A 15935-nucleotide genomic window follows, 5' to 3' on the forward strand; every position below is an offset into this window, starting at 1 on the left:
AATATTTGTGAGGTTGTGATGATTAAACGGTATTGAAATTAAAGATATAAGTGATAAAAAGATCATAAAATTCCTTTAAAAAAAGGTAATAAAATTAAATGGGACCTCCTTAAAAAAATTAAATGGAACGGTTCAAAAAAAATTAAATGAAAGAAAAATACATATTGAAATATAATATTAAAAAATAAAAGAAAAGGTTTCAAACGTGAATTGAAAAGAGATGCTTGTGAAATAAATTGTCGAGAAATTTTTGAAGTAGCATTCAACAACTTTTGACCTATGAAGCCCGGATACGTAGTGCGATACGGGTACGATACGATACGGGTACGCGAATACGCGAAATTTTTAAAATTTAGGATACGATACGACTAAGATACGTTAACAAAATATTTATATTTCTTCAAAAAAAAACAAAATATTTATATTAAAATTTATATGCGTGTAAAATACTTAAAAAAACATTGATTACTCATACTATATAATCATAAAAGTTACAATTTAAAAAAAAAAATACATATGATCAAAATAAAAAATGTAAAGTTTTTGTATAAATCATATTCTATTTTCATTCATATGTTAGGATATCAACAAATGTATCAATAAAAGAACTCAAAACAAAGTTTGTTTAATGTTGATTGATTAAATCTCCCCTCTCTCGTTACTTTCATCCACCAAAATCATAATATTTAATTTGTTAATTGAAAAATAATTATAGTGATTCGTATCTTAAATTTTCACAACACAATCTCATTTTTACACACTTCATTTTTTTTGGATACGTCTGTGTGAAGTATCTTATAAGTATCTGTGTGTATCCGTCGAGTATCTTTTAAGTATCCGATAAAATATATATTTTAAATTAAAATAATTAATTCCGATACTTCTGGGATACGGTATCCGGAGTATCCGCGGAGTATCGGTATCCGATACGTATCCGACACGGGTACGACACCATTTTGGAGTATCCGGGCTTCATAGCTTTTGACCAAAGCTCATTCCATTCAATTTTATGCATTAAAAAAAAGTACATTTTTAGTAAGTACTTAATTGATATTGTATTTGACCTAACTTCTCCTTAAAAATGTAGAGAAGTTGAAAATAAACCGGGTCCAACGGTATTTTAATCTCCCACCACGGCGGTGTAGAAGCAACTGAATTTGGGAGAAAAAATTGGAAAATAGTTAAAAGTTTTTAAAAATATAAAAATTGAAAAATAGAAAAAAAATCGGCGAGGTAGCACTCAACCAAGCAACACTAAAAAAAATTATGTGCATTAGCGTAACAAAAAAACAGACAGACGGACATAAAATATTACTCTAAATGTTAATGTGTGTGTATATATCCGCGAGGTTGAAGAAAGGAAATAAAAATATTTGGTATCATTAAATGACAGCGTGACTAAAAATATTTGTGAGGTTGTGATGTTTAAACGATATTGAAATTAAATATATAAGTGATAAAAAGATAATAAAATTTCTTTTAAAAAAAAATAAAATTAAATGGAACCTCCTTAAAAAATTAAATGGAACGGTTCAAAAAAAATAAAGTTAATTGGAAGAAAAAACATATTGCAATATAATATTAAAAAATAAAAGAAAAGATCCGCAGCGTGAGTTGAAAAGAGATGCTTGTGAAATAAATTGTTGAGAAGTAGTTTTTTAAAGTAACATTCAACAACTTTTGGCCAAAGCTCATTTCATTCAATTTTATGCATTTAAAAAAATTACTTTTTTTAGTAAGTACTTAATTGATATTGTGTTTAGTCTAACTTCTCCTTAAAAATGTAGAGAAGTTGGTAAAAAAGCCGAGTCAAACGATATCTTAATCTCCCACGACAGCAATGTAGAAGCAACTGAATTTGGGAGAAAAAATTGAAAAATAGTTAAAAACATAAAAATTGGAAAATAGTTAAAAGTTATTAAAAATATAAAAATCATAAAATAATTAAAAAAAATTGTGAGGGGCAAAATGGGAAATGCACCCTTATAATGGTGAGGTGTCAACAACCACATCCCACCTATTAGAAAATTACAAAAATACCCCTTTTAGGGGCAAAATGGTAAAATCATAGGGATTAATATTTATTATATAGTAAGTAGACAATAACTTTTTAACTTTAAAGAAGTGAATATAACATTTTTCCCTACTTAGCAACTCAATATTTCTCTATTAGTTTCCTTAACAAGTGATCTAGAGACGCTATTTAACATTTTTCTTTGATTTTTAGATTGTTTTTTATTTTATTTGGAGGCACCATTATTTGAGTGCTGTTTTTGTAATTGATATCTTTGTAACTCTTTAATCTTTTTTTTGAAGGATGTAACTCTTTAATCTTAGTACTCTTTGGATTATTAGTTTTAATCATTACCTTTTTGATCTTTAAAAAAAAGACCTTAACTAAAAATGAATCACTATGGACTATAAGTTATGATTCTCTCTATTATTAAAGTTTTTAAATATTTTAAGATATGTATGAAATATTTAAACTCAATTAGTATCACACTTTTGTATTTATATTTTAAAAACTACACCCTTCAATCACCATTATAAATAAAAATTAATATTTTAAATTTATTTATTAAATAATGTATATGTTTTATATGACTAGTTTGGAATGAGCGTAATAATAGGTTATTCAAAAATTCCCATAGTTCCTCTTTAGAACTTTTGAAGAAGGTTAAATTTCATTCCTACTAGTGATTAAAGGCTAATAGTGCCTCTTTTGTTTTTGACATGTCTGGGCATCAGCTAACTACCATTTTCTTTTATTGTAACAGATACTGTGTACTTTGAGAGCCTTTTTGGTACGCCTTGTGCCAAGGAGGAGTCTCTGTTGATGTGAATATAAATTCCATTTTTGTTTCTTCAAAAAAAATGTATATGGTCTATAAATAATATATACTTTTTCAGGATTTATTTATAGTTCCTTAAAAAAAAAAGGATTTATTTATAGTTTAGTTTGCAGATAAAAAAGCGCTAATCTAAATCTATATAAGTTCTTCTATTGGTCCTCATAACTTCGTCATCTCCATTTGTCCTACTCATAGTCCTAGAAAAACGGATTGGACTTGTGTGACATTATGTCACGGTGACATTAAATCTGGGCCACACAAAAGTGGTGTGTTGTGTGGCTCAGATGTGTTGTATGTGTTGTGTGGCCCAGATGTTATGTGACAATGTGTATTGTGTGGCCCAGATTTAATGTCACTGTGACATAATGTCACACAAGTGCTGTACAAAACGGATTGGACTTGTGTGACATTATGTCTTTACGCGCGTATTTTATATTTATTTAATTATTTTAATCAACAAAATAAATAAAAAATAAAAATAACGGATAATTGGTTCTCATTGCCTCGCGTCGCTTCCTTCTTCTTCCTACCTCAACTTCAGTTCTTAACTTCTCTCCCATTTTCTTCATTCTCATTCCTTTTTAATGGCGTTAGGGTTTCATTCTTCTTAGATTCATTCTCTTCACCAAATCGAAAACCATGAATCTCTCACTACCTTCACCTTCAACTTTCCGCGTCGTTCCTCTCTCCCACTGCACTTCTTGCTTTCAATTCAATCTTCGTTTTCATCCTTCTAATCGTTTTCGTAATTCGCGTTCGAGTTCGTTGAAGTTGAATCCTCCTACAGGAAGAAGAAGAAGAAGACGGATTGCTTGTAGTGTTAATGAGTCTGATGGTGATAAAGACGAGGTACTTTATCTGTTTCAGTTTCTGTTTTTGTATTCATTGTTGAAGTTTGATATATACTGAGTAATGAAGGATTATTTTGATTTGAATTGATGTTTGTAATAATTGTGCAAAATTCATTGCATGTTGATTCTCTTTATTAAGTAAGATAATTGGATTCGTTATGAGTGGTGGCATTTTGGTATAGCATGCATATTTGATTACAAGCTATGAAGCACGGAAACAAACATTGGACACGACACTGACACTGACACATTGACACCAATAAATTTTTGAGAAAATGAATTTAATGTAATCACAAGTGTCGGCGTCTTTCAATCAGAAGTGTTTGTGCAACAGAGATTACAAGACTATTTGGATTAAGTTGTGTTATTTAAGTGATTAACACAATCACAAAAAAAAAAAAACACACGCACACAATTAAGTTCAGTAGATGATTAATGAATATACGACTTGTTGAAACTCGTTAAACATTAATGTAATTCTATTTTGGTAAATTAGCCTGGTGATGAGACTCACACACTTAAGTGTGGAAAAGTGGGTAATCTGGGGTTCAAACCCGTTGCGTATCAACATACTTCCAGTTACTAACTGAGTTGTATTATAGAACATCATCGATGTAGTTTTGTTGAGGCTTAAATATGAATTTAGTTCTTGTAATTATAACATTTTTTTGGTTTTAGTCTCGATAAGTTTTTTGTTTGGGTTCAGTCACTGCAAATTCAGAAATTGTTGCTTCCCTGACATAAACATATTGGGCAATGTGGCATGATTTTATTGAGTTACGTATGCTGTCAAGGACTAAAAGTAACAATTTTTTAACTTGCAGGCGTTAATCTAAACAGAAAAGGTTATAGGGGCTAAAACCAAAAAACTTTATAATTGGAGGGACTAAAATCATAGTTAATCCTTTTATTAACCACAAATTTGGACGTGATCAACCACAAATTTTCAGGTGTTCAAATCTACATGTAGTTAAACACTTGACAATTGTGGTTAATGAAGTTATTAATGAGTTTCGAAACAATGTATATTCTTTAACATATATTGGAATCACGTTAAGCACATAGAAAGTTGTTGCAAAAGTTGTCTAAAATGAATTGTTAAAGAATCATTTCTCATTTGGATTTTGGTGTGATACAACTCATTTGATGAAGCTGCTTTTACAACTTGAAGAATTTAAGATCCCAGGTCCCAAATGATGTTGTGAAGGGAGTATAAATTAAAGAATAATGATATCTTAAGTTGGATATGGGTTGTGGGTAATGCACGACGGAAAGAGTTAGAGGAAAGAAAGTGAGAGAAGTGGTAGATTATGTAATAGGAAAAGGAAACAGACACAAAGGGTGAGGAGGTATAAAAGTGATGAGATAGAAAGGTAGTGTGAGAAAATCAGAATTGCAAATTCAATTATTTGCTTAAATTGAATATCAGAAGTGATGTTTAAGAAGGAAAAACTTTTTATTTTTATATAGGATGTGACTGTTTCAGCAAAACCAAATAGAAACATATTATTCTTAGTGGCATAGTTATCATTGTACATGTGCATATTATTTTACATGCATCTCATCACATTCACACATTGTAGAAAGAATGGTTATTTGCTCTGCATGTTGACCTTTGTTTTTTCATACCTTTTCCTTGACAATACAATTTTTAAACTTACGTAGGAGAAAGAAGCACATAAAAATGGAGAAACACAATCTTTGGAGGATACCTCTGAGCAAAGTAACCCTCCACCTGTAGATGCAGAACAGCTAAACAAGTTTACTGATGAAAATACAAATCAAAATGATGTGCAGGTAATGCTTGACTATTATATTCAATTTGGTATGAAATAGCTATGTCAACAAAGTTTGCGTATTACTGTTTCATTTCTTCCTTTTGTTTTATGTCTTGTTGAAGCACTTCCAAAAGCGCTATTGCTTATGGGAAAAATAAATACTATGTTCCTGGAATTATATTTTTGATTACTGAGAAGCTCACATTGATATGTAGAAGAAGGAGATGATTTTTTTAGAGTTTAGGTTTTGAAAATGTTAAAAGCAATTAATGTCCACTTCTTCATTGTTGAAGGACACCCCACAACTCTAAAGAAGGGCTCTCTGAAGAGTTAAAGCATCTACATCTAAGTCATTGAGTCAAGAAACCAAGTATATGGGTGATCCACCTACAGCGAAAGTATCTATACTGTATAGTTTGCGATTGTTAATAATTTCTTTTCACTCTGGAGTTGGGCACTCAAGTTTGTATGGTAACACAACTTGGGGTGGATTTTCAAGTTTCTGTAGAGCATGTAATCTTATTTGAGATATTGAATAGTTTGTTGGAGTGTTTCCATGGACACAATAAATAGCTGCCAAATCAAGTAAATTTTGTCTGCTCTACAATTTCTTTGTGGTGTGTTTTGCGTGTGTTTCCCAATAGAGGTATCAAAGTTTTGGTTTAGAACACATTTGTTTGAGATCCTATTATTCTACGATAACAAAGTCTTGGTTTAGAACACATTTGTTTGAGATCCTATTATTCTACGATAAATAAAGATGATGACAACTCTCAAACAAATGTGGTTAGAACTATTAAATTACAGAAGTGATTGTTAAACCAGAATTGGTGATGGGTTCTACTTCCCCAATACACATTTGCCAAGATTGAGGATATTCGACACCGTAAAGACTAATGGCGTGTTTGGGGATTTCAAGTTAGGAAATGGTAACATAATGGATGTTGAAGGCATTGAGAGTGTGAGACTAAAGCTCCACGATGCTGCAGTTCATATGTCCCAGGATGCAAGGTTGCTGATGCCAACATCGTCTCTTTGGAGAGATGAAATCACTTGAGTAGAAGTTTGATGGTCCAAAGTAGGTTTGCAAGGTGTATAGTACATAAGGGCTTGGTCCTACAAGTGAATAAAACTAGAAGAAAAATATTTAGAAGGGAAAACTTTGTTAAGGGAATGCAGTAATAGCAATTTTGTATTATAAAGTAAACTTTTCTGACGAAAAGAAGATTGGAAATTTTAATTGAGGGTGGAATTGTTACGAAAACCGATTTGAAATTTCTAACATAAATTCAAGTGAGTGATTCCAATGCATAATAAATTGCTATGCTTTTGGGGTTATTATTTTGACTATTCAAATTGAGAAACATAACTCTAGTGAGTGATTCTGATACTCATCCATCTTTGGAAGAAGTTCAAAATTTTCAATGGTGTGGAAAATGTGAAAAGTAAATAATGCCACTTATTCATTGGCTGTAAAGTTCACAACCCGCCACTATATAAAGGGTCATGTGAAGTGTTAAATAAAATTCTAGAGAAATGAGCATGTGTGAGCGGTCATGTATTAGGAGTGTCTCTTGTTAGTCCGTGTTTATTATTCCTTGTAACTCTTGAGTAGGGTATACGAATCTTTGGGGTGGTACACATAGTGGAGAGGGTTACTGATTTTCTATTGAACTTTTAATCTTATTTGAGATGATGAATATTTGGTTGGACTGTTTCCATGGACGTGGGTAAAAGTGTCGATCCACAATTTTTTTTGTGTTATATCACTTTTTCGTAGTGTGTTTTGTGTGTGTTCCCTTCTTTGTTGTGCAGATTTTTTTTTCTATCATTTTCTTATATACTCATAATTCATGAAAGAAGGGTTTCCCCCTTTTCAGTTGCAATTAAGCATATTTGTTTCTGTGGATTTGTACTTGTCACTTTTGTGACGACAAAGTCAAATTGCTTGATGAAAATGCTCCTGGTTTCAGTTTCACATTGAGGATATTCATAACTCACATTGAAGATTGTCATAAATATATTCCCTAATTAGTCCATGTCTTTGTTATTTGTCTAAATTAAATCCTTGAAACAGGACCTGATTTTTGTTAGTTACACTTGCAGTAGTTGATGTTGCTTACAACTTAGTATATAAGTCATCAAGTTGCTAGCCAAATTGATAAAGATTATCTCATTTGCTAATCATCATTTTCCAAAATTACAATCTTTTCCATCATGAACAGAAAAATAAAAAAAAAGAAAGTTGAAACTCTGTTCTTAAGAGTAAGGAGCATTATGTCCTAATTTTCTCATCTATTGTACTTTGGGCTTGTGATCAAAACAGAATACGGATAACATAGAAGTTGCCAGTGGATCACCTCTGCCAGGTGTGAAGGTGATTATATTTCATGTTCAATATTTCCTATGTTAGAGGCATTCTCCCTTTTTTCATATCTCTTATGTTTTTTCTTTTTTTCTTTCTGTCCTTTATATGTCCCTAACAGCCTCAACAACTGGATGATGTAATAAAAATTCCCAAGGAAAAAATCGAAATCCTTAAAAATCAAGTGTTTGGCTTTGATACTTTTTTTGTAACAAGCCAAGATCCTTACGAGGTGTGTGCCTATCTTTCCTCTATTTAGTTTTTCATATGCTCAAAGGTCTTGTTGCATGAAGATTGGGTCCTGATTTTTCTGCTAGGGTGGAGTGCTATTCAAAGGAAACCTGCGAGGGAAAGCTTCTAAAAGTTATGATAAGATATCAAAGAGATTGCAAGTATGCCATATTTCTGTTTCATTTCTTAAGTGTGTTTTTAAGTTTTTCCATGTTGAAATAACTTCTGAACTAGATATCTGCATAACATTTGTTATAGGATAAATTTGGAGATGAATACAGGCTTTTCCTTCTAGTCAATCCTGAGGATGATAAGCCAGTGGCCGTTGTCGTTCCAAGAACTACTTTACAACCAGAGACAACTCGTACTTACTTAACTCCTTCAAAATTGTGGATCATTGTCTTCTTTTTTATTTTCTACTCATGGTTGTACTTATGCTATTACTTATCTTTTTTAGCTGTACCTGAGTGGTTTGGTGCTGCGTCTTTTGGAATCGTCACAGTGTTTACCTTACTGCTTCGCAATGTCCCCAATTTGCAATCCGATTTATTGTGAGCATTTTTCTTGTACCTTTTCTTGTCACTTCATACTCTATTATCTCTTAGGGGAAGTGTATTGCCCTACAAAACATTGTCATGTGGTTTTGTTTTCTGTGCTGATCTAGCTTTATGCGCTCATTCCTTCAAGTAAATTTCAAGGATAGTCCTAACAAATACCATGTTTGGGTACAAAAATATTGATCTTTTAGGCTTTATGTTTATTTAACAGGATGTTCTCAGTAAATGCTTTAGCTATTAATAATGAATTCTGTTCCACCTTTCATAGGAATAAATCATACAACCTGTCTTTACTCTGGTTGACTAATATTGTTTCATATCATAGATGCATTTTGAGGTTTCACCAAAATATTATTGTTGATGTTCCAGATCAACTGTTGACAATCTGAATTTGTTAAAGGATGGCCTACCTGGAGCCCTTGTTACTGCACTTATTATCGGGGTACATGAACTTGGTCACTTTCTAGTTGCCCAAAACCTTGGAGTTAAGCTTGGAGTCCCGTACTTTGTTCCTAGCTGGCAGGTTGTATGATAGAAATATTGATCTTTTAATATCAATTGTGCGAGTGTGTCTGTTTTTTATAAATATATTTCTTCAATTAACTGACAAATATTAATAAAGTGCATCATGCTTTCCATCTAATATATATCATGTAAAGCACTTAGAGTTCCTTCAATAAAATATAAACTATTCAGAGGATGCATATAATAAACTTTAGGGATGGAAATGTACCTGTTTTTTCAAACCACATAATTTAATATGTTATGGAATGCTTTCAAGATTCAAATTGACAAAATTTGGTGACATGTACGATTTTGGTATTGGTCAATTTGTTTTGGTTGTTTATATGTACTATCTCTCACGTTTTACTGTAACAGAAATTTTGATGCTTAATTTGGTGGCAGATAGGCTCTTTTGGTTCAATTACAAGGATAAGAAGCATAGTATCTAATCGTGAAGATTTGCTCAAGATTGCAGCTGCTGGACCAATTGCCGGATTTGCATTGGGTCTTGTTCTTCTGCTTCTAGGTTTTGTTATACCTCCAAGTGACGGTATTGGTGTTGTTGTTGATGCTTCTGTGTTTCACGAGTCATTTCTAGCTGGCGGCATTGGTAAGCTATATGCTTCTGATAAGCGTGCAGAAATTTAGATAAATTTAAGCTTGCATTCATTTGTGGAAATCTTTACTGCATGTATCACTTTTTTTTGTTTGCTGCTTCACTATTTTAGAAAATAAACATGTAATGACTTTTTTCTTTATGTACTGTTTTAGCAAGATTGTTTCTTGGTAACGTTCTCAAGGAAGGAACTCCAATTTCTATCAACCCTCTTGTGATCTGGGCTTGGGCAGGACTCCTCATCAATGCCATCAACAGTATTCCCGCTGGAGAAATTGATGGAGGGAGAATTTCTTTTGCCATATGGGGAAGAAAGGTATCGCATTTAATAAGTATTATTTTGATCTTGACTCTTAGGTTTGGCCAATGGTTGTTCCATTTGAGATAAAATCGATACTTCTGATCAATTCTACTTTAACCAAAGTTTAATGATAATTTGAATTCAACCACTCAGTCATCACATTTAATAAGCAATAAGTAAAAGTAAAAAGTGAAACATGATTTGCCGGTTTCTTTTTTGGACCGAAAGACATACGAATAGGATCATGACTGAAAACTCGAGAACAAGATTGTGATGCAGCCGCCCTAACAAGGTTATGAGCAACTCCATTGGGTTGCCTCTTTAGACACACAACATTAATATGTTGAAAAAGGAAGATATGTTATTTTTACATTTCAAAATAATAGCTCCAAATTTGGTTTCATTCACTTGAGTATGGTTAATGCCATCCACCACCATTTTAGAATCCGATTCAAAGATGACATTATTCAATTGTAGTTCATGTATCCAGATCATTGCATGCCAAAGACCCAAGGCTTCACCTTTATGAACATCAAAAGCTTGGTATAGTTTATTGTTATTGCTTGGATAAACTCTCCATGCTCATTCCAGATGCATATACCAAGACCTATGCCTCCTGTGTACTGAGAAAACGCAACATCAGTGTTTCATTTAATCCAAACAGCTCTCGGCTTCTGCCAAATTACAGCAGCCGTTTGCTGTCTGCCTGTGTCAAATCTACTGTCACCGTGTGCAGTTGTTCTAGCCGTGTTCCAGCTTGCCAAGTCTGCTTGGGCTCGTGCCAAAATCTGGTCTGGCTTCTCCTGAATGGACTCCCAAAGCATAGCATTCGACTCCGCCATAGACTATATAGAACCATAGCCAGATTAATGAGTGTTATTTCAAACCTGCAGCGAAAAATAAGGTTTTAAAACTGTCAAGCTGTATTGCTGTCAGTTTTGGTTCCGAGGTATTCTGCAAGCCATATTTTAGCCACCATTTTTCGCTTCTAGGACAACTTAAGGAAAAGAGGCCAAGTGTTCTCCTTGCTTGATTCGCAAACCGTACAGACATAAGGTCACTCAACCCCTTTGTCTCTCACTCTTGTTTTAGTTTGTAGCACATCTATACATTCCCTCCACAAAAAGTTTTTAAATCTTGGTGGCACCTTTAAATCTTGGTGGCACCTTTTCATAAGCACTCATAACTGTAAATGTCCAATTGGAGGAGGCTTTCCAAATTCTTTTATCCTCTCGAGTTGCTAGTTTCTTAAATAATACTATTAGGATATTTAATTGAGTGGAGATCCTCTTGATTATGTACCTGCATGTATGAATATACATTTCTAAAACTAATAACATTAATTATTAGACATTTAAACATCTAAAGTTTTATTATTGAAGCTCTCCATTTATATCATTGCCTTCCTTTACTTCTTTTTATGTGTAAGATTCTAACTTAAGTCTATTTCACAGGCTTCAATTCGCTTCACAGGATTTTCGATTGTGTTGCTTGGACTGTCATCACTGCTTAATGATGTAGCTTTCTACTGGGTAGTTCTGATATTCTTCTTGCAAAGAGGTCCAATTTCTCCTCTATCAGATGAAATAACTGAACCTGATGACAAGTATGTTGCTCTCGGAATAACAGTTTTGCTCTTAGGCTTGTTAGTATGCTTGCCATACCCTTTCCCATTTATAGATGAAACCCTTGCAAGTTTCTAGAAACAGTGGCCACATGCATACACTCTGGCAACATCACTATGGAGTGCTAGTGCATGATTTTTTGAAACTCAGTATACGGTAGGATTTTCAATGTATCAAAACATACCCTTGGTTCATTTGCAAAACTTCAAAATTCTAGACTGCACTTTTGTAATTTATAATTCATTAACAAATGGGCGATTTTCTTTTAATGTCAAATTCCAGTTGTTCAGTGCGAAATGTTTAGTTGAAAATTTTCATCACTGGAAAAAAAATCTTGTATTGCTAAAATATGCTGAATTAATGTGTATTAGAATTCTTAGAATCACAGGAAATTGACTTTAGATGGTTGAGAGCTAGGAAATAAGAGAAAATCCTCAAAAGGAGTCACATTGAAAGATAGTGAGTTGTGCACATAATTGCCCTATTTATAGAGTTCAAGTTCACTAACTGATTGAGTAACTAACTCAACTAATTCCTAATTATCGTAAATAAAACTAACAATATTTAACAATCTTCACAATGTGTAATATATTAAACAGAGTGGATTTACATTCCTTTCTTTTTGGAGATGCTTAAATTATACTACAATTCCTTCCCTCATACAATGCATATTAGTGAAAATAACACTGCGTTCCTAAATAAGATTATCGAATGACACGTATATCCTCTATGTTAAATTCTACAAACATTTAATCAATTTCAATTTTTTTTGGTAGTGGTCGGGGTTTAATAAATTTCGATTTAATCAACCTTCTTATGCATTTTTCTTCCTCTCTTTTTTATTCACAGTATTATTAACATTTAGTTTTAAATTCTATTATAAACTATCCGGTAATACATGATAAAATAAAAATCTTTGACAATTTGTTAAAGCCGATAATAAAAAAAATAAAAAAAGGTTAAACATATTTTTGATCCCTATGAATTTAAAATAAATCTTTGACAATTTGTTAAAGCCGATAAATATTTAAAATATAACTGACTTATGGATTTGTTTAACTTAATTATGTATTTTTGGTGTGAACAAGATATCATCTACATGCAAGTGTAAATATTAATTGCTTAAGTCAGATATGCTCTCTATGAATGATAAAACCTCTTCTTTAAAAGAATTAACACTACTACATTTCCATAGCTGGATTTAAACTCAAGAACTCTTATTAAACTAAAAGAGATCCCCAATTAAAATGATGTATGAATCATTAGATTTATATGTTTCCAAATAATGTATGAAAATTATTTGTCTGTGTGAATATGGATTTTGGATGCTCTCATTTTTGGAATCTATTTTTGTCGGCAGTTTTTTTATTACAATGTGTCGGCATATATGCTCACACGTTTGGATAGAAAAAATGTAGGCAATTTCAACCCTCTGCACTTCTTAGGCACTCTTTTATCCTTTATTATAAAAGCTAAACTTGTCAAGCTGGCAGTTAGTCCTAAACACTTCAAGTTTTCCCTCCCTTACCAGCATTTAATGCGATCATATCTCCCAACTAACCACTAAACCCTCAAGCATTTATCATGACCTTTGATAACGTTTAGTCAACTATCTAATCATTATACAACATAATTACAGGAAACTAATTATAGCCAATTATGACAAAATATTCTATTCTATCACATAAAGGATGTTGATTGGGTAGTTTGAATAGAATATATACAACTATTGTGTAACGTTTAGTCAACTATCTAATCATTATATAGCATAATTACAGGAAACTAATTATAGCCAATTATGACAAAATATTCTATACTATCACATAAAGGATGTTGATTGGGTAGTTTGAATAGAATCCTTTATTATAAAAGCTAAACTTGTCAAGCTGACAGTTAGCCCTAAACACTTCAAGTTTTCCCTCCTTTGTCAGCTTTTAATGTGATCATATCTCCCAACTAACCACTAAACCCGCAAGCATTTATCATGACCTTTGATAACGTTTAGTCAACTATCTAATCATTATACAACATAATTACAGGAAACTAATTATAGCCAATTATGACAAAATATTCTATTCTATCACATAAATGATGTTGATTGGGTAGTTTGAATAGAATATATACAACTATTGTGTAACGTTTAGTCAACTATCTAATCATTATACAGCATAATTACAAGAAACTAATTATAGCCAATTATGACAAAATATTCTATACTATCACATAAAGGATGTTGATTGAGCAGTTTGAATAGAATATATACAACTACTGTGTAACGTTTAGTCAACTATCTAATCATTATACAACATAATTACAAGAAACTAATTATAGCCAATTATAACAAAATATTATATTCTATCATTATGTACACATATCTATGATTCAAACTCTCCATTCCACTCTATATATACATGTGCAATGGCACCCTCCTTTGTTTGCAGTTTACATTCAGCTATAAAGAATTCTCTCAACGCATCATCGAACCTCTAATGGTTGAACGTAGGCAAGTTTCTATATATTCATTTATGCAGCTTATAATTAAGTTTTTTGTTATCACTGTAACAAAGATTTCGAGCAACACTCAAAGGCCATCATATTTTTGTGACTAATAGTGCATTGAGGAGTTCAAATGTACACTATGTCTTATATTAATGACAAATGTTGAGGTTAGAAAGCTACAAGGTATCATTCTAAGCATGCCCACGTGTATTTAATGCCCTTTTAGCATTGGCTACCTTCAATTGAACTTCTACATGCAAGAGAATTGAACTTCTGCATGCAAGAGATTATAACTGATGTGACTTCAAATATGGTATATCATGAAGTATTTCGCAATGTATGACATAATATCATTGTGGTAGTGTATACACGAGACAATTTTAATTTGAAATTCAATGTAGTTTGTATTTATCAAGTGTTTTATTTCTATGATATATCTTTCAATTTGTGTTTAATATTTAATGTGTGAATGACCTGTGCGGAGCAAGGGTAGAAGTCTAGCATTTCTAAAATACTCTCGTTTAAATTATATAGTTCAAACATCTTTTTATAGGTTTTTGGATTATATAATTGATACGAATATTTTTGTTCACCATCATATAATTCACATAAGTTTTCAACTATCACATTTGTTCTTTTTTCTTTCAAAGAATACTATCACTTTTACGTATATTTCATTTCAATGGAGAAGAATTTATTGAGTATAATGATGATATGGATTAACAATCTAAAATATCTTTGCATAAACAACCAATCAAAACATTTAGAATTGTCACGTCAATAAATATTTTTAATTTTTATGACAAATCTAAATGATTGATTGATTGTGTATGCAAAATTATTTTGGATTGTCAACCTACCACCTTAAACTCATATTTATTTATATTCCATTTTAAAAAGGGTTAATTATGTTTCTAGTCCCTATAAAATAGCGACCTTGTGAGTTTAGTCCTTACTTAATTTTAATAGCATTTTTAGTCCCTAATTTTGTTTTTCTGCACTGAGTATTAGTCCCTACTCAATTCAAATTTGTTTAATTTATGCTTAAACTCTTAAATTTTTGAACAATTTTTTGCAGACATGTTTAGAACATTACTAAAAGTTCCTCCGCAAAAAATTATCGCAAAATTTGATTTCTACATCTAGATTTTATTACTTTTTATCTTTAACTTTTGTCGTTTTAAAAAATTCATATTTAATTCATTTCATGTCAAAAAATTCTAAATTTTAGTAAACGAACCTTTCATAGTGTTCTAATCTTGTCTTAAAAAAATCGTTCAAAAATTTAAGAGTTTAATGATAATTAATCAAACTTTGTTTTAGCAGGGACTAAAATTATAAGTAAATTTTTTTATAGGGACTAAAAATGCTATTAAAATTAAGTAAGGACTAAATTTACAAGGTCGCTATTTTATAGGGACTAGAAACATAATTAACCCTTTTAAAAAATGCGTTTTTTTTTTTTGGTCTTACGTTTTATTTTTATTATAATTCCTTTAGAATTTGTAATTAAGACGTGTATTATTTCCCTTTTACCATCAAGTTTTTGCCTGTTATTTCAAAAAGGAGTCAACTCTTTGTCTGCATCTTCCGTAGTCAATGATGTTGAACTATATGATATGATTAAGTGTTATTTCACCAGTGTCATGGGAGACTTGAAGTCAAATTTTACGACTTCCACTTATCTTATTGGAGACTTGGAGTCAACAAGAGTAGTATGACATGGATTCCACGACTTGTTGATTGGGATGATTGG

At 31.7% G+C, this 15935-nt stretch overlaps 1 protein-coding gene across 1 annotated transcript; it reads left to right on the forward strand.

Annotated features, from left to right (window-relative positions):
- The first annotated feature begins 3358 nt into the window (after positions 1 to 3358).
- LOC146924122 (putative zinc metalloprotease EGY2, chloroplastic) lies at positions 3359 to 11977 on the forward strand. The gene is made up of 11 exons (XM_085709148.1): positions 3359 to 3701; positions 5369 to 5500; positions 7808 to 7858; positions 7968 to 8078; positions 8164 to 8238; positions 8336 to 8441; positions 8535 to 8628; positions 9004 to 9157; positions 9541 to 9748; positions 9910 to 10070; positions 11510 to 11977. The coding sequence occupies exons 1-11, from the start codon at positions 3492 to 3494 to the stop codon at positions 11756 to 11758; spliced, it is 1551 nt and encodes a 516-aa protein (XP_085565274.1). The 5' UTR covers positions 3359 to 3491; the 3' UTR covers positions 11759 to 11977.
- Positions 11978 to 15935: the final 3958 nt, after the last annotated feature.

Source organism: Medicago sativa, chromosome 5, assembly GCF_051527215.1.
Source record: "Medicago sativa cultivar Bolivia chromosome 5, Bolivia_mono, whole genome shotgun sequence".
Classification (NCBI taxonomy): Eukaryota; Viridiplantae; Streptophyta; class Magnoliopsida; order Fabales; family Fabaceae; genus Medicago; species Medicago sativa.